The sequence below is a fragment of the Podarcis raffonei genome, chromosome 13 (genome assembly GCF_027172205.1).
Source record: "Podarcis raffonei isolate rPodRaf1 chromosome 13, rPodRaf1.pri, whole genome shotgun sequence".
Classification (NCBI taxonomy): Eukaryota; Metazoa; Chordata; class Lepidosauria; order Squamata; family Lacertidae; genus Podarcis; species Podarcis raffonei.
In genome coordinates, this window is record NC_070614.1 from 32183375 (window position 1) to 32209852 (window position 26478).

The 26478-nt window shown below is 43.4% G+C and overlaps 1 protein-coding gene across 1 annotated transcript; it reads right to left on the bottom strand.

The window, feature by feature from the left end:
* Window positions 1-2653: 2653 nt before the first annotated feature.
* LOC128401035 (deleted in malignant brain tumors 1 protein-like) lies at window positions 2654-26478 on the bottom strand. Its single transcript, XM_053363884.1, has 13 exons — window positions 26307-26478; window positions 18702-19052; window positions 17125-17430; window positions 15495-15809; window positions 14898-15203; window positions 12616-12930; window positions 10391-10696; window positions 8581-8895; window positions 7311-7625; window positions 5563-5892; window positions 4669-4992; window positions 4446-4577; window positions 2654-3946 (listed from the first exon to the last, which is right to left on the bottom strand). The coding sequence occupies exons 1-13, from the start codon at window positions 26398-26400 to the stop codon at window positions 3783-3785; spliced, it is 3573 nt and encodes a 1190-aa protein (XP_053219859.1). The 5' UTR covers window positions 26401-26478; the 3' UTR covers window positions 2654-3782.

Below are 26478 nucleotides of genomic sequence, written 5' to 3' on the forward strand. Positions count from 1 at the left end.
TGATATTGTTCTGCTCTGCTCAATTCTCAGACTTTTCCAATAAGTAACAAACATAGAGTTTGGATATAATGTCCAATAAACTGGGTGATTATCGGCCAGGTGAGATTTTCTTTCCTTTCTTAAAGATTGGGACCACAATACTTTGCTCCCAGTCCCTATGCGGGTTGCCTGTAGAGTTGACATATGTAAAGAGTTTTGCTAGTTTTGGAGCTCACCGATTCAAATTGTCCAGGAATCTGTCTCTTTGTTATTATTTATTTTTCTTCTCCTGGCTTGGCTCAGAATTAAAATACAACACTTGCTTCAAATGAGTGCCGCACAATTTGGGCATAAAGTAAGCACCAATCCCATATTTTGTTTCATTAAGCTAACAGGTCACCGAGTTTCAAAATTTTGTGAAATCCCTACAGATTGTGGCCTGTTCAATAGCTGACTGCATTTCAATATAAAACACGGCTTGTTTATATTTTAGCAGTCTCCTAAAAAAGTGATGCTTCTCAGTCCATTCCCTCACCTTCAGATTGTCCGTGCTTGCATAAGTGAGCCTACTTAACATACAAAGATTGTGTCTCGCTTTATTTTAAGATTCAACATTGCTCTACTTTTACCTCGGCCTGCATTTCCCCTGTTGTACATTGGAGATCTCATGCAGCATGTCCTACGTGATACCCTGAAAGCACACTAGCTCCAAGCAGAGAGGCTGAAGGTCACTTTCCAATTGCTCTCCCATTGTAAAGTTCTTTACTCATGGTTGCACGCAATGTAGTCTATAACACTCTCACCGTGTGTGTGTGTGTGTGTGTGTGTAAAAGTGAAGTTCCCTGCTGTCTTTTTCCACCTGGCACTGTTGCAGAGAACCAGCCTGAGTTAGTAAATTAACTTAAAAAGACATACAGTGGTACCTCGGGTTACAAACACTTCAGGTTACAGACTCCGCTAACCCGGAAGTAGTACCTCGGGTTAAGAACTTTACCTCAGGATGAGAACAGAAATTGCGTGGCGGCAGCGGGAGGCCCCATTAGCTAAAGTGGTACCTCAGGTAAAGAACGGTTTCAGGTTAAGAACGGACCTCCCGAAGGAATTAAGTTCGTTCGTAACCAGAGGTACCACTGTACTGGCAAGGTTAATTGTCCGTATATTTCATAGAAGGAAGATGTGAAATGTCCTCAGCACCTTGTCGCTACTGAATACCCGCCACTGTAGCCCTTTGTGCTAGTCAGGTAAATAATTTGAAGGCAGGGTGAGTTGGTCTTGATGGACCCAGAGCAGCCAGTAGCCACCCCCAAAGTAAGGCTCCCTCTGCTCCTCCCTTTCTTTATGATCCTTCCTTGCAGGCACTGAGAGAATACTGAATCACTGGGATACTGGGAGGTGTCAATACTTCCTGTGCAGGATGCTGTGCCTTGGGACAGATAGAAAGGAGATGTGGTTGCTTAAAATAGCATTTCACCCCAGCACCCATTTTATTTAAGGAGAATCTAGCACTGAAAATTACGGCTGCCACCTGCTGGTTGCTGTATGCTATTACTGCTCTAGCATTTCAATAGCTTTTTAAAGTTTTTAAAAAATGTAATCTTGATCATCTGAGAATAGGTAGAAAAAATTCTCCTGCCCTCCCAACCACCCATTCTCGTCTAATAATGTTTATGTGTGAAACAGTGATTTGGTCTGTTTAATTACTGTATTACGAAGTGCTTTTTCTGGGGGTACGCAGGAGTACACTACCCCTAAACAATTTATGAATCTTTCTACTTTTGTCCATTTACTGTATTTATTTTTCCCGATTTGAAGTATAAAATGGTGATTTTCTTGAGTCAAAGTGAGAGTACCCCTAAACATTTTTTAAGGAAAAAAAGCACTGGTTTTATGAATACAGAATGAACTACCCTTGGCACCAATGATTCCAGAGAGAATTCTATGTAGTTAGCAAAAAGAAGTCTCTGATTATGTATTAGCCTCACCCGCGTGCTACATTATATATGCAAGCTGTGCATCAGCTAATCCAGAATCACTCCCTGTTCTGTGCTAATATTCACCAACGTGGATTTGAACTCACTTGATTCATAAATATTCCTAGGAAGTATGGGGAAAGTAGCCGCACTCAGCCTCCTTTGCACAACCCTACATTTGTTGCACTGCACCAGTTGCATTTCTGCCTCTTGTTGCCGCTTCATGCCTCTGTCAAAAAAAGTTGGCTAGGTCAAGCAGCTCTTGGTGACCCTGCCCCACCCTGAGCAACTCCAAGGGTTAAAAAAAAGGGGGAGAAGTAAAGGTGACCCCTAGAGAGGCACAGTAAATTGGGGAAAGGGGGAATTGCTGTTTACCCAGGCACTTTCCTGCTTCTGCTGCTTCTCCTCTAATCTACTTTCTTGGATTGAAATATAAATACATATATGGAGGCAATCTGAATTCCAGTAAGAAGGCTGAGGATTCTGTGTGGTGGCATCTGCAATGGGGAGAGACAGCAAGTTCAGCAGGAGAGAAAACAAGAAACACACAAGCACCCCTCTGGTTTATGACAAGGTATATTAAACCAGGAGTGGGGATGACTATGTAAACGGATTATGCAAACTGATTATGAATGAATAAGTGTGTCCTATAGCGTTTGCAGGTTCTGAAATAAAAATATGTGCATCATGTTTTTAAAGAAAGGTATCGGACAAACTTCTATGACTGGGCTATTTCTAGTAATGGGTTCCACTGGGGTTTGGTGTCAGCTTGGCAACCTTATTGCATCATGTCCACATCCTGCTAAATTGGGTTCCTGGTTAGATGATCACTGCTGAAACAGTGTCTGAACACAGTCTACAGTGGTCAACCTTAACTGCAATATAGGAGCACAATATTGTTGCTCCTCTTCTTGGTATAGCTGGAAGAATGATTATGTTCAAAACAATCCTGGGTTCTTGGGAATTGGGATTGTCCCATTTTTGCTTTTCCCTGTTAAGGCTGCAATCCTACTTGTGTGTTGATTGCAGTTTACCTGTGAGTAGGTGTGCTTAGGGTCATGCTACAAGACAAACTTTTAAGTCTAGTATCAATGTTTAATAAACAGGCAAATCCAAAATTCAACTCATCTGGAACAGCACATGCAATTGAGCAATTTCCCTCATTGAACAACTGGCCAATTTACTATGGGTTAGATTTTAAAGCAAGGAAATTGAGGCTGTGCTGCCCCATAAAAACACAGAAGCTAAGCAGGGTTGGTTCCGGTTAGCACTTGGATGGTGGGAGGAAATGGCAATTAAGGCGTATGATCAACAAAGTGGTACAGTCCTCATGCAAGGACCGTATCACCTCACTTTCATGTTGTAGAGACACTTGTCAGACTCTGACCCCTTTCCCAATAGGAAAATTGTACTGAAACAATTCCTGCAAATGCGTTAGAATAGCATCAGGAGGCACAGTTCCTGGGTCTTACTATTTACTATGTGATCAGTATGTGCTATAATGGTTACAGCAAGGTTAATGACAAGAAAGGCAAAGTTTTGAAACAAACTTTCTGCAACCTCCCCACCCCCCCAAGCTTTGGCACCACTGATATTTCTAAGGTCTTCTAGTTTGTTGTCTTCTATCCCTTCCTAATGTCCCTTACTCCCAGAAATTGGGATATCTGAATATTCCTTGGGATCCCAGCAAGTCTCTGAACATTTGTGGTGATGGCACAAGAGCTGGTGGGAAGGATATGTCCTTCTGCAAGGGGATGGCAGAAGGAAGAACCAATCTTCCAGAATGAAACTTATCTCTCACAAGCGTCTGAACCATTGCCTGCTCTTTGTCTCTCAGTTGGCGTCGTCTGTGGCTGAGTCAGAAGTATTTTTCACCAGGTGGATGGTATCACCATCAGAGTCACCTTCAGATGCAATTTGCTCTCTTCCCCTGGTATACATCTCTCGAATGCCATTGACCATATCCGATCCAACAGTGATGTTTTCCATAAATGCTTCTGCAACAAAACAAAAAACTGAATTGATTGAGCTCCCAGACTAGTGATCTCAAGACTCCAAAATCCCATTATATTCCAGCAACAGATCCTTGCTTCTCTTCTTTTTGGAACCACAGGAACTACAGCCAGACATTTGGCTTCTGAAAATCATTTGAAAACCAGAACACTCACTTCCAGGTTTTGATCATTCAGGAGTCAGTTTGTTTGGGAGCCAAGGCAGTTGGCTTCCAAGGTACAACTGTACTGAATTTAAATATATGTATATAATGTGGAATTCTTGTTCTTGTGTGTAGCATTTGGGATACACTCCAGGAACACTATTTTATAACTTGTACACTGAAAGTGAAATGAAACCTGGAAGAGGTGAGTTATTCAGGGCAGGAGATGGTTATCAGGTGGGAACTGCACAGGTTACTTTCTGCAAAAACATCAGTGCAGACTAGCCCTGGGATTGGAAATCAGGTGAGCTAGACTGGAAAATTGGTTGGCACATTCTTACCTCCTCTTCCTGCTAAAGGGTTAACCCAAATTGATTTTCCTCTCCTTTTCCTCAGGTAGAGCACAGCAGCAGCACCTATGACCACAGCAGCAGCCAAGAGACTCAGGATCACTGCAGCGGCTGTAGAAGAGGCTGTGAAAGAAGCAGAGAGTAAAAATTGTCAGATTTGCTCCCCTAAACCCCTTAAAGTGTTCCTTAAGAATAGGCTGGATCACAGAAGTACCTGCATGTCCCTTGCACACTGCTCCAGCGTAGGAGTTGCAGATGCACTTATGGGGGCCTGTGGGAGCGGCATAGCATTCGGTGACTGATGCTTCTTCTCCAGTACATTGCACTTCATTCAGAAAGGCTGGGCCAACACTGTTGCCGTATTGGTTTCCCGTCGGTGCTGACAATGCTTCACCACAACCCAGTTGCCGGCATATCACCTTGGCTTCTTTAAGACCCCATCCAGAGTCACCAACAGAGACCCAAGTGCCATTTTGATTCAGTTCCACTCGCCCTTCACAGGAATGGGGGCCATTAGCCAATCGCACTTGCATAGGACCTGCAGGAAGAAAGAGGAAGAAGCCACAGGTTGTTCCCTACTGAGGTGATGCACTTTGTGCAACAGTCTGCCCAGAAAGGCTTCCCTGGTACCCACTTCAGTGCCATTTCAGCACTTTGAAAATTTGTCTAAGTTACAGATAAATTTTTGAGTTTGCGAAACTCTTATGTTGGTCATATCTTCTTTTAAACACAATTTTAGAAAAAAAACATTTAAACTTATTATGCTTTAGGGAAGATCAGTCCAGTTAACAGAAAAAGTTGAATGTTAATTGGAGTTTGAATAATATTAGCCAAAATATGAGATATTATGTAAAGAAGCTTACAAATGTTGCATTGGTCACTACAGAATTTCCTCCTCCTGTTTTATATTTAATCGTTTGCACACCACCCTGATATTTCGTGATATGGCAGTATGGAGATACTTTTATAAATAGTGCAACAAACGAAATGATAATATTTTTCTCACAATCGCAGCTTTCTGAAGCTGTTTTAATTTTGTTTTTTAAAAGTTGGAGATTCATTCCAAGTTAAGGATTTATACATGTGCTATATGCCCCGAAAGAGTTACCTGAGCACACCACGCTAGCATCCTCCGAGTGATCACAGTCATGTTCTCCTACGGAACGTCCCCGGCAGTCTCTCAGGGATGTTTCCGTGCCTGTACAGTTCACATCATCCAGCCAGACGGGGCCAGGGCCTCGTCCAAAGTGTGCCCCGTGTAGGGCTTCCAAAGCAATGCCGCATCCCAGCTGCTTACACACAACGCTAGCATCCGGAAGGCCCCATCCATCATCACATACAGTTCCCCACTGCTGCTGGTGCATGACTTCAACTCTCCCAGAACAGGAGTTTGGGCCATCTTCTAGCCTGATGTTAATCACATTGATGGTGGATGACTCTATAGAGAACCCAATATGAACAAAAATCAGTGCAGGTGTAAGGATGTGACTGGAAGATTCCCCATCCACATAAGGGATGGGGGACTGTGAGCATAAGAGTTTATCTGCAGCAACTGCCAAGCTCTGAAAATTAAAACACAGGAAATGCAGGCCCATCACTTCAACTGGGAACACAAAGAACCTCATGACCAAGGAAAAAACAAGGAAAGCAAGAAGCTCAATGAAAGCAATTTCAAAGCAGGAGGTGGAAAAACATGGCTGCTGTCCCAAGTCTGCTGTCTGACCTTATGCAAGCTGAAATTGTGCACCTTTCACTCCACATCTTAGCACATGTCTCTTTGTGACATTCTCCCTGCAAGACCAGAAGTCTCCAAATCTATCTGGGCCTCAGAATTATCCCCAGGCCACAGTGTCAGATTTATGCACAAACTAAGTAAGTTATTATTTTGGGCCTCTGCTCATCCCTCCAAACATGAAGGGGTGTCTGTGTTGAATTTCACTTTTTACACAATTGGTTAAAAAATAAAACAGGCTCTGAAACAGACATTATACTGACATAAGAAAAATATACTTAATGGCTACTCAGTTATTTGTCATTTTCTATATTGTGTTTATAAATCCATGCTGTTCACAGGTTTAGGTGCTGCAAAGCAGTTGCAGCAACTATTAATTTATATGGAAATTTTGTTAGGCCATCTGTCCATAAGTTGTCAAACAGCACCAGTGGCAGGTGATCTCTGGTTCAGGTCAAATGCAGACTACATCAGGCTTACTGCAAGTTCTATGTTTTAGTTTGATTGCTAGTTTTTACTTGCATCCTCATCTATGTACCAGTATATGCAAATATCCGTTGTCCCTTCTGTTAGACTAACACACATTTTTGATAATGCTATGCAGTCTCTTAAACTATAGGAGGGCCTCAGGATGTCTTAATACAGCCCTACCAGGCCACACCCCTCACTGTTTTTGCCTGACTGCAGCATGTCTTTGAGTTCTTGCTTGCCTAGATAGAGGAAGAATAGTGAGGTGTGTGTAGAAACTAATCTATGCAGAAGGGATTGTGCCTCTCAGGCTGAAAAATGTTCCCAAGTAATGTTGCGTCCTAATGTTGTGTGTCCTGGCATTGCATGTGGGGTCCTCTGAATATTGAGGGGGGGCACCCCCTAAAAAAAAGATGGGGAAGGGCAAAGTACCTCAGCCCCCAGGAGCTGGTGTCCTTGAGAGACACTGACAAGAATTTTAAGAACCTCAATACAACATAAATGGGGGTGGGGAAGTCAAAGTGCCTTGTGCAAATAGTCCCTCTGCTCCTCCATCACATCCAACAGAGAATTTCCCCCCATCACTTCACCCCATCCCTGGACATGTCATTCCCAACTCCCATTCTGGAAACAACAAGGTGGCCATAGCAGGTTACCTGAACAAACAACTCCCGCATCTTGGTCATGATTACAGTTATTGTTCCCCTGGGTATTTGCGCTGCACTCTTGGATGGCATCTTCTGTGCCTTTACAGTTCACATTATCCAACCAGATGGATCCTGATCCACGTCCGAAATGAGCTCCGCCTGGGGCTGCTGAAGCCTTTCCACAGCCCAGTTGCCTGCAGATGACTTCAGCATCTTGCAAATCCCACGTACGGTCACAAACAGTTCCCCACTGTTCACTGTGGGGCGGCCGGAACTCGATTCTCCCACTGCAGCGATTTGTGCCATTTACTAGTCTGAGATCATCTAAGAATAAAACGGGAGGGTCAAATGATTAACTCCACAGAGAACAACTCCAAGTAGCTCTTAAAAAAACCAATGTCAGGACTTGGATGAATTCTTTCCCTTTTCATCCTGGCTGTCCTAAACAGCTGGCAGAAATCAGCAGGATCTGATGATGGTTCCCCATCATGAACATGCAGTCAGCTTCAGATTGTAGGGGTAACAAATAACAGACTTGTCAGTTGATCCTGTTTCACTTTGTAGATGACAAACTGCATTACTCTGCTGCCACTATGAGCTCAGATCTGTTTTAATACTTTGCTGCTGGTATGTGTAATTAAAACATGCAATCAAATACCTCTTGTTTGTGAAACAAAAGGTGGCATGCAAAAATTAAGTCCTGCTCATGGTAGATGAGTCATATAATCTCCCTGTCTCAAGCAAGGAGCCACCATCACCAGGAGGAGACTTTGTAAGGAAGATGTAGGACAGCGGTTTGGTGTTTTAAAGGAATGGCTCAAATCAGGGATTGCTGTGAAGATCAGGAATCCTTGAGAGGATTTATGGGGCTAGGAATGACCCGCTTGCCTTGTTACTGCCTCCTTTTTGTGTAGAATATTGCACCAGAGCATAGGGACACGGCCTAGGACTTGCCGATCAGAAGGTTGGCGGTTTGAATCCCCGCAATGGGGTGAGCTTCCATTGCTCGGTCCCTGCTCCTGCCAACCTAGCAGTTCGAAAGCACGTCAAAAGTGCAAGTAGATAAATAGGAACCGCTCTGGCAGGAAGGTAAATGGCGTTTCCGTGCACTGCTCTGGTTCGCCAGAAGCGGCTTAGTCATGCTGGCCACATGACCCGGAAGCTGTACGCTGGCTCCCTCGGCCAATAAAGCGAGATGAGCACCGGAACCCCAGAGTCGGTCACGACTGGACCTAATGGTCAGGGGTCCCTTTACCTTTATTGCACCAGAGCAGATTACCTGAACATACAACACCAGCATCTTCTCCGTGGTTACAGTCATTGGTCCCCAAAGGCTTGGCCTTGCAAGCAGTGAGAGAAGCTTCTGTTCCTGTACATTCAACATCATCCAACCAGATGGGATCGACTCCTCGCCCAAATTGAGCTCCACGGGGTGCAGCTATGGCTGATCCACAATCAAGGTACCTACATACAACGACGGCTTCGTTTAGGTCCCAGCTGTCATCGCACACAGTTCCATATTGGTTGAGATGAAACACTTCCACCCTACCAGAACACCGATGACTGCCATTGACCAGCCTTAGCTCCACCGGATCTGGAATGGTAAAAGTTATAACATGGAAACACAAAGCCACAGATATTTCAAGAAGACTCCCAAGAAAGATCATGTTTCATTTTTACTCATGCTAGTATGGGTTATACCTAATCTCATCTGGACTGAGGCCAGTGCTATCCATTACTCTGACAAATTAAGGTTTCGCCAAAACTGTGTTTGCCAATAAATACATTTAATTCTTTTTATTTATTTGCAAAATTTCTATGCTGCCCACATTAGGGGGAAGGGAAACCATCAAGGTGGTAAACAGCATTAATGAAAGTAATATAAAAGTACATTTTAGATAAGTACAAAACACATTACCCATCAGTAGATCAGAACTGATGCATCAACATGGCTGATCACACCTCAAGGAGAGCTTGGGTGAACAGATGGGTTTTAAGCAGATTCCTAAATGCCAAAACTATAGGAGCTTACCTGATGTTCACTGGAAGCACATTTCAAAGGACTGGTGCCTTCACACTAAAGACCCTGCTCTTAGTAGACATAAGATGAACCTTGAGAACTTAAGACACTACTATGAGTACCTCTTCTAAGGATTGAAGTATCTGGGATATACAAGGCAAGATGCTCCCAGAGGTAAGCTGATCCCAGTTGGTTCTGGGCTTTCTATACTAACAACAAGACCTTAAATGTGGCCTGGTGACATATTGGTGACCAGTGGAGTTATTTAAGCACAGATGTTGTTCACAGTATTCTCCTTTCCTGTCCCTGCTGATTATCTCCTGCAAAAGCCTTTCGGGGAATTTCTCAAACTTAAGAGGGAGATAGATCAGCAGTACATAGCACAATACCCAGCTTATGAGAGTCAGCAGACGGTAATAAAATAGGAAGCTGGCAGTGGATGGTGTAGCAGTTGAGCTGGAATTCGGCTGGGGAAATTTGGAATCACATCCCTGATTTCCCATATGACATGATGTCACTCCTATGTATAGTTACCTACAAATAGGCTCCCTTGAACTCAGTAATGCTCACTTCTAATTACATAGGTTCAACTTGTAAAATGAGTTCAGTTTTAACAACTTTTAGCTTTAAATTAGAAATGCAAAAAATCTTGCAAAGAAGGATTACCATTTAAACAGGCAGCATGAAGGACAAATTCCTTCAAAGCGAAAAAAGTACCCTTTGCTTATTTACCTCATTTTCAGTCTTCCTCTATGCAAATACAGTACAAACCATTGTAAAACTTGAAAGCTTAGTTATCATTCAGTTGCCACATCAAAGAAAGTATTTCAGTTTCCCTGGTGCTCATTGCTCCTGCTCTAAAGTGCTAGAGCCATGTTCCCCTGCTATTCCTTCTCCACTATACATAGTCTAGGCAAAGAAGAAGACTTGGTCCTGCATCCCAGCCAACCCGAGATTGGAAGACAATGGCCTGCAGTGCAAGGTCTCCAAAGTTTCATGCAAGAGGGACGCAGGTTTATGTAATAGGAACTTGTATGTTCCAAACCATTAAGCATGGAATATAATTTACCTGCACACTCAACACCAGCATCTTCTCCATGATTGCAGTTATTGATCCCCCAAGCGCTTGCTGGGCACTGACTGAGGGCTGTTTCTGTTCCTTGACAGTTCACATCATCCAACCAGATGGGCCCTGTTCCTCGTCCAAATGCAGCTTTTGTACGAGCTTTCAAAGCAACGCCACAGCCCAACTCTTTGCAGATGACCTCAGCCTGCTTAAGGCCCCAGCGATCATCACACACAGTGCCCCACTGATGATTGTGGAAGATCTCCACTCTTCCTGAGCAACGACTTGAGCCATTCACCAGCCTGAGTTCTGATGGGAAATAAAACATTGAAGGACGCCACTCATTAAGCCAAGACATTATTGGCAAGGTTCTTGAACATCTTATGTCTAATAGCTAAGGAGGCTGCGCCTCATCTCACAAAGGGCATGAATACATCAAGTCATTTTTCTTCCCATGAGGAGAAGCTGTTCCCCATGCCATTTCCCTCAACGAATGCTGATGTTTGCCTCAGAAATGGCCATTTACACCCTCCCAAGGTGAATATCAAATTGAGAGTGGGGAGGGAATTTTCTCCCCCCCCCAATTTTTTTAAATTAATTTTCCAGATTTAAAACAAACATATCATCAAACATAAAAAGAAAACATAAACAAACAAACAAACAAACAAACATATATCCTAACTGTAGAAATGCCACTTTTGTTAACATTGTTAGATGACTTCCTCGACTCCCCCTGACTGAGTTTCCATATAAATCATTGTAGCAGTTTTCCAAAACTAATTTTACATAAAATTTACTTGGTCCAATTAACATCTTTCTTTCTTTTCATTTTAACTTTTATCCATAATATTCTACAACATCACATATTTAAATCCTAGGCCGATTTGATACTCATAAGCAATTCTATTTAAGTTATCTTAACATATTTAACTAAATAGTTTAAATTTCTTCCATTCCTCTTGATACTCCTCCTCCTTCTGGTCGCGGACTCTTCCGGTCAGGTTGGTTAGCTCCGAAAAGTCCATCATCTTCATCTGCCATTCATCCGCTGTTGGTACTTCTTGTAATTTCCAATTTTTGGCCAACAAAATTTTAGCAGCAGTTGTGGCATACAAAAACAATCTAACATCTTTTGGGGGCAATTCCAAACCTATTATTCCAAGAAGAAAGGCCTCTGGTTTCTTAATAAATGTATATTTCAACATTTTTTCCAATTCATTATAAATCTTTTTCCAGAAGTCTTTCACCTTGGGACAAGTCCACCACATATGATAAAAAGTACCTTCTTTTTCTTTACATTTCCAACATAGATTTTCACTCTTATGATAAATCTTTGCGAGTTTTACAGGGGTTAAGTACCATCTATGGGGAGGGAATTTTCGTAAGGAAAACACAATGGAGGAAAGAATTGAAACCCCCTCAGACAGCCCTAATCTGGACCTGCCTTCCACAGCTGGTTCTATTACTCCTCTCTTTTAAAGAAATATGACTGTGCATTTATTGCAGGGGTGGGGAACTTGTGGTTCTTGGCCTAATTTAACTCAGCCCATAGATATGGGGTGGCACAGAGGGAGAGAGAGAGAAGAGGGGAGAGAGGGGAGGGAGAGAAGGACAGTTATGCAGCCCTACAATGTTGTGAAACCCGGCCCATTTTGGTTCTACCCACTGCTGCATGCACACCCTGGCAAGTTACTCCCATGGGAATATGGCCCTGAGAGAAAAAGGATTATCCATCCCTAATATTAATGTATCACTTGGTTATGTCTCAGACAGAGTGCTCCTCTTCCTTGTTTGGAAACTGGACAACTTCCTGTGTAGTTGTTGAATATAAAACAGGGAACAAAGAAGCATGAAGAAAAAGTTAGCTGGTTTCTGGAGTGATGAAATAGCAAGCTTGTTTACTTATGTTGTGAACTTCTTCTGTGGAACATGTGCTCAGAAAACAAATTGTGTATGTATCCATAAAAATAAAAACAAACAGATGAAGTTTAAAGGGGTGGATGAAATTAGCAAGGTGTCCTGTTGAGCCTATCTAATGAGGGATGTGGAAAGGAAGGAAGGAAAGAAGAAAGAAGAAAGGGAGAAAGATCCATTGAAGATTGTTCTTCTTCTATAAGTATTATCAGTAGTAGAGCTCTGGAGAAACCCACTGTTGACAAAACAGCTCGTTCAACTTTTAGCCACTTTCTAAGGCCATAGTATGGCACTCCCTAGTGGTCTCCCATTACCTGAGCACACAGCACCAGCATCTTCTCCATGATTGCAATTATGTTCTCCCCAGGCTTTGAGGCGGCAGTCTCTGAGGGCAGCTTCTGTCCCTTTACATTTGACATCATCCAGCCAGATGTTGCCTTCACCTCTTCCAAACTGAGCTCCTCGGGGAGCCCCCAAGGCTACTCCGCAGTCAAGTTCCTTGCACACGACTTGGGCACTGTTCAGATCCCAGCCATCATCGCACACTGTCCCCCACTGCTGGTTGTGGAGCACCTCAACTCTCCCAACACAGCGACTTGTACCATTCACCAGTCTGATCTCATGGGGGTCTGAAACAATCAAAGGAATGGTTATTTTTTCCACTTTCCAGTTCTCCAGCGTCCCTTGCCTTTGTTCCCATTTGTGGCAATGCATTCAGTAATACTGAGGTTACTCAAGTGTGTAACTGATCATTGTGAAAGCAATGCAGGTGCAGTACATGGGTCTGGTCATCTTGGTGACTGTGAACAAGAGGCTCTCTCCTTTACAACTGTGTCTTTGGCCTGGCAGGTTGGCTTCTGGAAATCTGATACCCTATTGTCTCCAAAAGGACAAATAGTGGTTCAAACAGCTGGTGTCTAGGCTCAACTGGAAAAGATTGGCTGATTTTCCTCAGACTTATGTGTAGTAGCTAAGTGGTAGCCTTAGGCAAGCTGTTATATCATCATCGTGACCCCTCTCCATGTGACTTCTTAAAGGGTTGTGAATATATGGAACATTCTGTTCACTGCAGATGCTTTATCAGCTGTTAGCAAAAAGGACTAGTATCTGGTTGGTTGCCCAGCTCATTATCTACCCCATCCACTGCAGTCTAAGTTTGACAGATGGGAAAATCACCAACTATCAGCTAATCGCCGGGACTTGCAGAGGGCTTTGCAAGGGTCTTTCCTTTGCAAGACCTGACAATCAGCTGATTGTTGGACTTGTGAAGACCTTGGCAAAGCTGTTTGCAACATGCTCCACAAGACCTGAAAGTCTTGTGGAAGGCTTTCCTAGCACCATCATTATATAGCTATGCTGGCTCCCAGTACGTTTCTGAGCACAATTCAAAGTGTTGGTGCTGACCTTTAAAGCCCTAAGCGGTTTTGGCCTTGTATACCCGAAGGAGCATCTCCACCCACATCGTTCAGCCTGGACACTGATATTCAGCTCCGAGGGCTTTCTGGTAGTTCCCTCACTGCGATAAGTGAAGTTACAGGGAATCAGGCAGAGGGCCTTCTTGGTAGTGGCACCCACCATGTGTAACACCTTCCATCAGATGTTAAGGAGATAAAGAACTACACAACATATAGAAGACATCTGAAGGCACTCCTGCATCAGGAAGCTTTTAATGTTTGATATTTTATTATGTTTTTATAGGTGTTGGAAGCTACCCAGAGTGAATGAGTAACCCAGCCAGATAGGCGGTGTATAAATAATCAAAATTGTTGTTGTTGTTGTCCTCATCATCACGGCCAAAAACTTTCCTCTATCTCTTGGCCTTTGGCTTCAAACTTAGAAGTGGGTGGGATGTTTTAAATGTATTCCTCACCTTGGCTTTAATGAATGGGGGGTGGGGCCGGTGTTGTTGGTTGTAAGTTGCTTTGAGTTGCCTTGGGCAAGAAAAAGTGACCAACAAATTTAATTGGTAATAATAATTGTGACACCCCATGAAGAGCACTTTCTTCAGATGGCAGGTGCCATCTGAAAACACCATTTCAACTGAATCAGGTTGAACTGAACCAACCTGGCACCTGATGTCATATATGAAATCAGGTGTAGAACAGGTGGGCATGGTTGGTTCAACCTACCATTTGGCCCAATTAAGCCCATGAGCTGAAGGTTCCCCACTCTTGACTTAAAGAGTGCTACATTTTAAGGCTTTCATTTTGCTAGCAGCTGGAAAGAAACTTCTGCAGTGGACACTGAAGACTAGAAGATGCAAGATGGCTTTTAATGGCTTGCTGCTGTGAACTATTGTTCTGTCAGACACGTCTTCTAGGACAAAGACTAGAACAAACAATTATGGAAGTTTCAGTCTAGCTAGTCCTTGCCACTGGCTGGTAGGAAAGAAGCTGAAGATTGCAGTTGTTTTTGGTGGAACTGGCACTATTTTAAATACTTGCATTGTCTTTCAGGGTGATTGCCAAACGCTTCTGCCATTTTTTTAGGCCACAACCTACTTCCTTCAGAGCTTTCATCTAGATAATTTACCTTGCTAGAGTACCTGACTGTAATGAAGAATGGATTTGAACTACATCACATAGTACAAAATTACCTGAGCACTCCACACTTGCATCCCTGCTGTGGTCACAGGTATGCTCTCCCCAGGGTCTTTTTTGGCATTCACTCAGAGCTGCTTCTTTTCCTGTGCAGTTAACTCTGTCTAGCCAGATAGTACCAGATCCTTGGCCAAACCGTGCGCTGCCCGACACTGTTACAGGTTGTCCACAGTCCAGTTCCCTGCACACGACGTGGGCATCATTCATATCCCAATCAGAACCACAAATTGTTCCCCACTGCTTGTTGTGATACACCTCGACCCGCCCTGAGCAGCGACTTGTGCCGTCCACTAGGCGAAGCTCTGATGGGACAAAAAAGAGTTTAAACACCAAAAAAGTAATCCTGCAGAGAATTCCTTGAGCAAGAATAGGTGGATAATATCACTGAAACACCTTGGGGCGGGGGGAAGTGAGCATAGGTTTGGATTAGATGACTTACAAGAGACCCCTCCCCACTCTATGATTACATTCTTTGAAGTTCAGACTTGTTGGACTCTTATTGGCGAGGACTATCCACTAATACAAAATAGTTGAACAATAATATCCTCCCATGCTCTTTGCTTCATTTCTGATTGGGGGAAAGTGTGCCTTACCTGCGCATACAACACCGGCATCTTCTGTATGGGTGCAATCATGTACTCCCCAGTCTTTTGCTTGGCATTTGCTGATGGCAGTCTCTGACCCTGTACAGTTAACGCCATCCAGCCAAATGGGACCAGTTCCTGCTCCAAAACGAGAACCTCGTGGGGCTGATATAGGAGTTCCACAGCCAAGATAACTACACACGACTGCAGCGTCATCAAGGTCCCAATCGTCATCACATATGGTCCCCCAGAGTTTATCGTGCAGGATCTCAACTCTCCCAGAACAGTGATTGGGGCCATTTATTAATCTGAGCTCAGGGGGTTCTGAGAATGAAGAAAACATTGAGAAATAATGGACAATTTTTTATTTAAGTTAGTTTCATGCATAACTGTTTCCACCAATTCCCTGTCCTCTGCTACTACCACAATCTTATTTTGATTCTCTGGGATGCCTACAGATATGCACAGTGTCATGAGAATGTGGGTGCCAGAGTTTGTAAGTGCTGTATTTCCCTAAATTCCTGGATCTAGTATATGTTGGCATTTAATCAATGCTTGGAGTGTTAATTAACTGCGTGAATTAAGTGGTGTACTAGAAACTAATTTCCTGGAATCAGCAAGTGTAAAAAGCTAATGAAGACAGGCCAGCCACCCTTTGCCCTTCATTCTAGTACCCATTTAGATTTGAGGAGCAAGCCTGTAATGAGTGTGGAATAACTAGCCTCATTTAACCAAATGCTTAAGTCTAATTAATGCACAAAGAAGTTAAAGCCAGACTTAGCTATGTCACTTCCCCTCACCTTGGGATAAAATGGACAATTAAGTCTTTGTTTCCTTCAGTCTACCTTTTTGGTGTGTGAGGACATATGAGCTGATTGCTCCAGTTTAGCCGCATGGCATTCACCAGCCTCTTTTGTTTCAGACCAGAATGGAGTCCAAAATTAGCATTTCCTTATGCCAATAGTTTAGGAGCTTTTACCATTTTGTAACCAAGCTACATTTTACTGCCTGTACAACCCATCTGACTGCTGTATGGAAAAGCACATGAGTGTGACCTAAGAAAGGTTTGTAAGTAAACCAATTCATAGCTTTAAAAACATGTTTGTTTTTTCTATGATAAGATTAGTAGGAAACTTTGGAAGAAGCTTTCAAGCAGGTCATCTTTGGAGCTCAGTTGGAGGGGCACATTTCTAAAGGTTTTACAGCCTATATTTCCATGCTTTACTTTGCTACCTGTTTTGCCATGTTACATCTCTGTTGGGGTTCTTTCACCAAAGAGTACTTGGCCCAAACTTCATGGCATACGGGAATATATATATGGAGGCCCCATTAAATGAGACTTCCTCTCCCTCTTTTCCCCCCTTCTTCTTTTTGCAAAGCAATTCATAGCACAGAGGCCTCAAACATCTGAGTATTAAAGCTCTCCTACCACAACCCATATTATGGTCTCACTCCAGTTTGGGTTCTTGATGCTGTTAAGGTTATATGTCATTTGGCAGCTAGTTTTAGACTAGGCACTACTTTCCCATGGTTAAACGAGTAGCTGAAATATATATTCTTCCAGGCTCGGGGACAGAGTATGTGATTATTATTTTAAATTTTCATAATTCCTTAGTTGTACAAATCCATAGATTATTACCTTCACACTCCACACCAGCATCCTTGCTATGGGCACAGCTGTGTTCTGTCAATGTTTTTGGTGGACATTTCCTTAGACTGTCTTCATCCCCTGTGCAATTCACTTGATCCATCCAGATGGGGCCAGATCCCTGTCCAAATTTAGCTGCAAGAGTTGCTTTTAGAGCAGCTCCACAGCCCACTTCCCGGCACACAACATGGGCATCAGCTAAGTCCCATCCATTGTCACACACTGTTCCCCATCTTTGGTTATGAAGCAACTCGACCCTGCCAGTACATGGAGACGAACCACCTGCCAGTCTCACCTCTGTTTAGAGAGAAAAGGGAAAAACATAATAATTCACCTTCTCAGCAAAACCAATGATCCTTTCAGTACCGGTATTTCACCTTTGTCAGTAGCCCATCAGATTCCTTGTGCATGTTGAACATGGGGTGTTGATGGAATCCATTTTCTTTGGTGTGTTCCCAGAGTTTTAGAGACATAGCATCACCAGTGGACACTGTTGTTTGGTTTCTATCTGCCATTTTTAATAATCCCTGACTGGCATATCCCCTCCATGAAGTAACTCAAGGGTTATCAACCTTTCTAGGTCCATGGCAAATGTGTTATATTGAATGAATGCTGTGGGTGCGACTCCCCCCTCACTTTTTTCCACCCTCCCCAGATCAGAGCCCTCCCATAAGAGTTAGAGAGAGAGAGAGGATGCATGCACACCTCACTGTCCAAGGAGTCTGGGTAAAAATGAGACTCGTTAGAATTAATCTGAGCTTTGAAAAGCACATAGAGCTGAAAGAGGAAGTGGGAAAGTGTGTCACACCTTCGACTTCCTCCTCCAGCTCTATTTACATTTTGAAGGCTAAAAAGGTAACCATTCTCACCACCTTATGACTAAGGGGGTGGGGTGGAGTCAATGGCTTCATGTGTTGGGATGGATTTGGAAGGTAGGTTAGGATATATGATTTATTTATTATTCTTCCTCTTACTCACTTGAGTAAGATTAGCATCTGGTTTAGCAGAGTTAAAAAATATATACCACCCTTTGCAGCATTAACATGGAAACTTGGGACAAAGCTGTGCAGCTTTCTAAAATTATCCAGGATGCCTTTGGGAGACTGGAGCTTCCCCTTTATTTATCCCTATATAAATAAAATAGCAACACAGAAGTCTATAATGTAACAATATAAAACTATTATTTACTTACATAAAGCTGCAGACTTGATTCAAGGCAAAATAGACGTCTAGATTACAAAATACATGGTTTAAATCAAAGATGGTGCCTATGCTCAGGGGCATACAGACCATGCATCCTATCCCTATGGCTGCATGATGAGAAAGGTCTCAGGCAGCTTTCATTTTAATCACACTCATTAACCCCATTTTGATTTTGTAACAATAAATGCAATTCTACTTTTTTACCCAGATTGGACTCTGCATTTGATTGCTACCCTGCATTTCACTGCAACATCCCCATGATGTGCTGTGACTCTAGAACACAAATTTTGAAATTCACACCTCCATGGGCATGTAGGGATGCACATCTGATCAAGGACATGTGTTTACCTTGCTGAATAACCTACCTGAGCAAAGAACGCCAGCATCTTCTCCGTGATGGCAGTCATTGTCTCCCCAAGCCCTTGCTGGGCATTGACTGAGGCCTGATTCTGTCCCTGTGCATCTGAGTTCATCTAGCCAGATGCGACCAACTCCTCTTCCAAAATATGCTTCACGGTGGGCTGATATTGCAGCTGCACAGCCCAGTTGCCGACATACTACTCTGGCTTCCTCAATGCCCCAGCTGTCATCACAAACAGTGCCCCACTCTCCATTATGGAGCACCTCGACTCTCCCACTGCAACGACTCGAACCATTCACCAACCTGATCTCAGCTTGGGCTGGTTCTTCAGGAGGTGAACTCCAAGCTCCACCACCTAGGTACACAAGTTTCAGAAAGTGGATTAGCCATTTTCATTAATTTTAAATTGACTTTAACTTTTACTTTAATTTTAATTTCCCAGTCAAATGATTCAGATTGTGCTCCAAAATATATTTTTCCTTCAGTTGGTTACACCTTTCCCACTGCTTAAAAGGGTACAGGCATGATGTTTGTGTCACATGCCTATTTACTTCCAGCACTCGCTGGGAACTTCCATTTGTATATAGCTTTTGTGTTACTGCTGTTTTGCTGGAGACGAAGGGAAGCAGACATGTTTTCCTCTGTTCCTGAACTATGCTGAATAAAAATGCTGTACATTATGCTTACACATTTCTCTGTCCGCCTCTTCTGCTGTGAGAAGATTTACACACTCTGCTGACAGAGTGTGCATGGGTCTCTAAACGTATCTGAGGCTCGTGTCGCTGATTGATGCTTTCCAAGGGAGACTGGAACCGTCCTGCTGCCGGCCGGTGGCTGGAGCCAGCTGGGGGCCTGCCTGATGCCCCCGTCTCCCTGGCAGTATCCCAACAGATTAGCCATTTTAATTAATTTTAAATTGATTTTAACTTTTACTTTAATTTTAATTTCTCAGTCAAATGATCCAGATTGTGCTCCAAAACATATTTTCCTTCTGTTAGTTACACCTTTCCCACTGCTTCAAAATAAATAAGGTGTCGTAGCAGTAGCAAGCAGTTGGCTGGCAGGAGGAGTGTTACTACGTAATGAGATGAATAGCAATGATTTTATTTTATTTATTTTATTGTTTATATCTCTTTCTTTTAAGCCAGCTGAGCTTCTCTGTCTGTCTGTCTCTCAGCATTCAGACCTGAGGTTATAATGCTAGTGCTTCTGTCCCATTCTACAACATTCCTTTTACACTGCATTTCCTGTTGCATTGTGGAACGATGTATTTTTGATCGCTATACCATGTTGCACTAAATTTCATTCTCACCAGTGGGTGGCATGTGACACATGTGTGCTTCTGTTTCTCTGCAATTCACCCCTGAAAACGGTGGGAAAGAACTGTGTGCTCAGAATATGGCCCCAATTTTCATCCCATGAATTTTTGGGGTTAACAGGTTTGCAAATGGATTTTTTTCCCTGGAAGCAATGAACATAGTGTCGGCATGCAGAGGGTCGCAAGGCCAGCTGGCTAGCCCCAGCTGGGTCATCTCCTTCCAGCCGTCCCATCAGCCTCTGCTCCGAAGTAAATCAGTGACCCAGGCTTCAAAGCCAGGGCACACTATATTAGCAGAGCAAACTGCGCACACAGAATAGGCGTGAGGCTTGTGGAAGCATACTACAACTACATATTTATTAATCATAAATCAGGACAAAGAAACACGTCGTCGCTCTCTTTGTCTTCTCGCGAGAGAGTCCAAAAGCAATAACACAGCGGAAGTTCCGCTAATGACACCAAAACAGTGCTGGAATGTAAACAGACATATGACACGTAACAGTTCCATGTCCGCTCTTTAAGGTGGAATAGAAATTTCCCAACACATAGAACTTCCGCTGGGTTTGCAGAAGCAGCTTTTATATCATGTGGAAGACTGCACATTACATGAAAATTATTAGGCAAGTAAACATCAGGAAAATGAAATGGTCTGAATGCAGCCCCTTAACTTAGCTGACTTTAGCTGACCTTCACCAACCAAGTGAAGTTTTTGCACAATTCATATATTGACAGCTTATGCACGCAGACTTTCTTTGGATAAATACAATGACATTTAGAATGAGTTTACACAGAATATACTGATTTGTTGATAATTATATGTATATTAGGATAATAAGAACATACACATCTGTATATTAAAGTAGTTTTGGCACCAGGGAGGAATAGCTTAATACTCAGGCTTCAGATATCCAACTTAGTTTTCTCTTATTTTCACTTCCCATGTCCCTCATCAACTGATCATTTCTTCCAATTGACAGTTAACTGTCCTGTGTTTCTCGCTCTGCCCCCACCCCAGTTGATAAACTGTCAACAAGTAGCTGCTGCTAAAGAGGCTTGCAACATATTAACAGCACAAGGCTCCGAACTTTGACAGTTACACTCTGACATCAGCAGAGGTCAAAGTATTCGTTTCCAGAGCACAGAACATAAACATTTGGCATTTGTCCACACTATGCCATTATCTACTTTTCCAGTAGGGATAGGCAAATTGTCAATTTCAGTTACTCCATCTTTCTCATTTTTCTAATCTTAAATTGACTCCTCCACTTTTCCACCTCACACTGATTTTTTTAAAAAACAACAACAAAAACAAAACAAAAAGTCGTGTAATTTCACCAGCATTTCAGTGCAAATTTCTCATAATACACACACATTTTGTATGTGATTTTGCTTAAGAGGCTCCTCTGAACAAGTGCAGCATGATTTCCCCTGCCCCACTGTTTTTTCCACTACTACATGCCTGATATCCTTTGTACACTACATTTCCTCCTCCTCCACCTCCACCTCCTCCTCTCCCCCATCTCTCTCCCTCCCTCTCCCTCTCTCTCCCTTCCTCCCTTACTGGGTGATTCACAATTGGTATACCACTTCTTCTTATTTCCCTACTTGGGACCCCACCCCCGAAATTACCATTTGGTACAGACCCACTAGCCCTTCCCACTGTGATTTTGTAACCTTGGTACACCCCACTTTCCCCCTGCTCCCTGCTATCATGAATCATTTGACCACATTGTGCCAGTCTAACATGGTACACTTTCCTTCCTGTATTCAAGGAATTCTCTCTTAGTACACTACTTCCCCTTAACTTTCTAGCTCTCTTACACACACACACACACACACACACACACACACACACACACACACACCACATCTCTTCCTCCTTCTCAGACAAACATGCATGCTTACCCCCTTCCTTTCTCTCCTTCACAAATACACACTGAATGTGTATTCCCCCACCTCAGGCACACATCCATACATTCACATTTCTCTCTCTCTCTCTCTCTCTCTCTCTCTCTCTCTCTCTCTCTCTCTCACACACACACACACACACACACACACATGCACACAGACAACTTATCTCCACTTATCTCTCTCTCACACTTTTGCTTCTATTCTGAAGTCCAATTTGCACACACACACACACACACGTGTATATAAAAGATGATATATAATTGAAGTGTTATGGGGGGGGGGGGAAGAGGTGAGGCCCATCTTGGGAAGCAGTTTCTGTGCAGCAGAGGTATTTTTATCCAAGAGAATTGCTGCCTGCCTAGCCCCCTTCCTGTTGTGGACACCAGGCATCCCCTTCAGCCTTTCTGACCCTACCTTCATCTTAGCTCCCAAGGCAGCAACAGCCACAGCAAGTTCCCCAGAGGCCACCTCAGCTCACCCACCTGCTCACTTGCTCTCACCCCTCACAGGTGAATTCCTGTCTGCCTAGCCCCCTTCCATGTGTGGTGGTGGAACCACCTTCCCTCTTATTTTTCTGTCTTCTCCTCAGCTTGCCTTCCAAGCAGTGGTTATGGTAGGCTTCCCTCAGGCTGCCTTGGCTTGCAGTGGTACCTTGGTTTTCGAACGTTATCCATTCCAGAAGACCGTTCGAGTTCCAAAACGTTCAAAAACCAAAGCATTTACTTCCGGAAGCATTTTTTAATGGAAAACTCAATATGGAAGACGTGTGGCACATTCAACTTCTAAAAGTGTATTTCTGGTTCTACATGCATAGAAAAGCACCAACAGAGCTTTCCTCCACCACCCTGAGAAGGCCTCTGTCAAGGCAAGTGGCAAGGCAAGTCCACAGTGTCCTACGGCCCCTCAGTTATCCTTCAACAGAACAAAGGACAGCTCTCTAAATGAGACAGCAACATATGGATAGACATCAAATTAGAATAATGAACAATCAGATTAATTATTCCAAAGGTTTGGAAATAAACTGAGTTCCTTAGGAATCTCTCTGCACATTGAATTTCCTAATTTCCTTGTGGTAAGCAAGATTGGTTTATAAGGTTACTGCCCAAAGTAGAAATAATTCTTACCAACTTGCATTTGTGTTCCTATGACTATTTTTTTTTAAAAAAGACAAATCCAGCAACATCTCAAAAAACTTTGCACTATCAGCATTGTTCTTTTTCAAACGAAATAGATGGTTCTCTGAAACATTGAGCAAGCCTCAGATTTCATAACCTCTGGACAAAGGACACTTTCTCATGCAGTGCAAAACTAGAAAAAGATGAGCATAGCTCACTGGCTGATTTGATCTATGAGAGACCTTGCTCTGAAACCCTGCTAACATTATTAGTACACTAGTAGCAAACCCTGAAAGCTTTAGTGCAATGGTGAGCTCCAACAAGAGTTGATTGCTCTTCTCTACACCAACGCTGTTCCCTGGAGCCTTCCACTCCCTTTTAGAAAGCAGGTACAGGTGTACAATTGTTTCTGGCCCTGAGAACCTCTTCCTCTGGAGGATCTGGATTTGTACCTTTAAGTTTGGATTTCTCAACATAGTTCCTGGGTAGCCCTGCTACTCCAGATTGTATTGTTTTTTAAAAACACTCCCTCTGGCAATGATCCCAGTCTTATCTGGATCCTCCCTATATGACTGCCCTTGGGGGATGTCCTGACAAAGCAGTTAGGTTTCCCTCAGGTCTGCTCCCTGGAGATTTAAGGCACCTTGTGCCAGTCCCGACACCTGGTTCTCCTCGTTGGATCAACCAACCCAACAATACTTTCCTAACAGCTTTGGCCTTGCTATGGCAATGCTGGTTGCTGTATTCAGGGCTTGGTAGGAATTCGCCCATCAGACAAATTTGCACTGGTCTGAAGTGTTTTGCCTATCTCATAGCAATCATCACAACTTTGGTGGTTTAGGCATTGGGCGACCTTAGTCTTGGATGGAGGGGAGGTTGTAGCTTCTGCCTCCCCCACCTGAACAAGGCTACCCCGTTAAAGGGATCTGGGAAGGAGTTGCTTCTGTCCATATGTCCAGATGGGGGCTTGGGCCACAGTGCTCCCCTGTGGGGATCCCACTATTTGATGTAAGTCATAGGAATCCCCACTGCTGAGTTGACCCTTGATGTCATTTCCGGCAGGCTGGCCAGAAGTAAATGGTTACCCATTGCCTATGCTAAACTTTTTCATCTGTAGTCAATAAAGTTTTGGCCTGATCTGATTCCATTCTGATTGTGTGGTGTTCCTTATTTCTATCCCAGCAAGTGTCCCAGAAACCCAGTCTAAATGTCACTACTGGCCAATAGATTTGTTATAGCCAATTAGAAGAAGAGAAGAGAAGAGTTTGGATTTGATATCCCGCTTTATCACTACCCTAAGGAGTCTCAAAGCGGCTAACAATCTCCTTTCCCTTCCTCCCCCATAACAAACACTCTGTGAGGTGAGTGGGGCTGAGAGACTTCAGAAAAGTGTGGCTAGCCCAAGGTCACCCAGCAGCTGCATGTGGAAGAGCAGGGAAGCGAACCCGGTTCACCAGATTATGAGTCCACTGCTCTTAACCACTACACCACACTGGCTCTGAAAGTCTTCTGATGCTTTACCATGTGAGACATAGTTCGCCAATGTCTGGAACATCGCTTTGTCAGAATGCTTGACCAGACACAGATGGTTGGTCTGAGGAGAGGCTAAATCTATTTAAGACTTTGCATTTGTGGGGTAAGTGAGGTAGAAAATCTCACCCATTATATACTCCATTGGGCAAGGTTTTGCCCAGTATCTTCTCTGTGTGATGGGCTCATGGGAAAAAGCTGTCCCATGAGCCCTTGCTGAAGAGGGGAGGGAAAAGCATGTATAAGGCTGCTTCCGCTGGAGCTCACAGCCATTTAGTTTGAGAGCTTCCCATCTGCCACCCCTCAGGTTAGAGCCTTCACTGAGCAATTCTGAGGCACTTGTTGACAGGGCCAGAAAGGAACTTTTCTCTCTCAAACTCATTAGCACTTGGTTGGGGTTGCTTTTTTTCACTTTTCCCTCAGTGAAATTATGGTTTTTCTTTGTTAGGTGGAAGAACGTTGTTTGTATGAGGGCAGAAATGGCATTGGTCAGGATCAACATTGAATGGGGGACCCCCATAAGGGGCCTGAGGGGAGAATTGACCATGGCAAACCTAAGCATGGGTTCGGTATTGGAATCTGCAACCTAGTCCTCCAGTGAGAATTTGCTTGCTTGACTTGCACCACGGCAAGGTTCAACACTGGACAACTCCCATTGTACAGGTTTGGAGCGATCCAAAACCAGCAGATCCATTCCATCAACATGGGGCTTGTGGAATGATGAACTGATCCTGGGACCCAGTGCCATGCCAACCCTTGCCTTGACTGCTGCTGTCAATAAAGAATTGGCCTGATTTTATGCCATCACCGTTGTACAGTCTGGTTATTTTGCTGCTTTCATAATGTGCCTGGGGAAAAGACATGTAAGGACATGTAGCCGCCTTATGAACGACTTACATGGCTAGCGTATTTGGTCTACCTCTCCCTCTTCCCCCAGTTAAGAAGGAACACACAAGTTGCTTTTCCTCATACTAATCTACAGTCTTCCTTTCTATAACAACTGGAGATAAAATGAACATGTCCTAGTTTTCAGTTTCTAGTAGCAGCACTTAATGAAGGCTCTATCTGAATCCTACAGGAGAGAAAGTTAATTAGTGGTGAGAACACACTGCACATGCTCAGAAACCCATCAGTTTGTTTTTCACTTATCCTGAAATAAGATCAAGACTAAACCTGGAGAGGGCTGACTTTAGATTTTCATGGTTGGTTTTTTTATATACTGTGATGATTGAGCCTTTGCAGTCTACCAATGCATTGCAAAAAGCCAGATTATATATGGTACTCAAGATCTATTCATAGTAGGGTATAACTAAGCACTCCTGAATCCAGAATATTGATTTGTGCTTAAGTACAAAAAAAAGGTTTCATTCATCAAGTCAAGCATTCTTTGCAAGAACCCCTATAACTATCAGACACCAGACCAGCCAAAAGTAGACCACAATCCAATTTCTCACCCTATCAGGTTTTCTGGATCAGACAAAAAGCTACCTACTTCATCTTTCTTTCCAAGAGCTTCAGCAACCAGCAGGCACCATATGGTCCACCAGAATTAGTCCAGTGGGTCATCATTCCCCTTGCAACCATTTTCTAGCCACTGCTGATCTAGTGGGATCTTTAACAGCCAAGCAGTGGGATTTTGTAGGCACTGATGGTGGAACAACAGCAGTGACAGAAAGAGTTGCAGGCACCCATTTGCTAATATGCAACTTAAAAGAGACGACAAGGCTCAACTCACCCCAAAGAGATACCAAGAGAATAAGGACCATTGCCACCTGTCCCAGCCATCTTCCTAGAGAGTTCCCCAAAAAGGGGAGAGTGCAGGCAGCCATAGGTCCTAGGGACTCAACTAGGTTTCTCACTTGAATGGAGTGCTCAGATCCTGAACATTTGGGCTGCAGCTTGTCCTG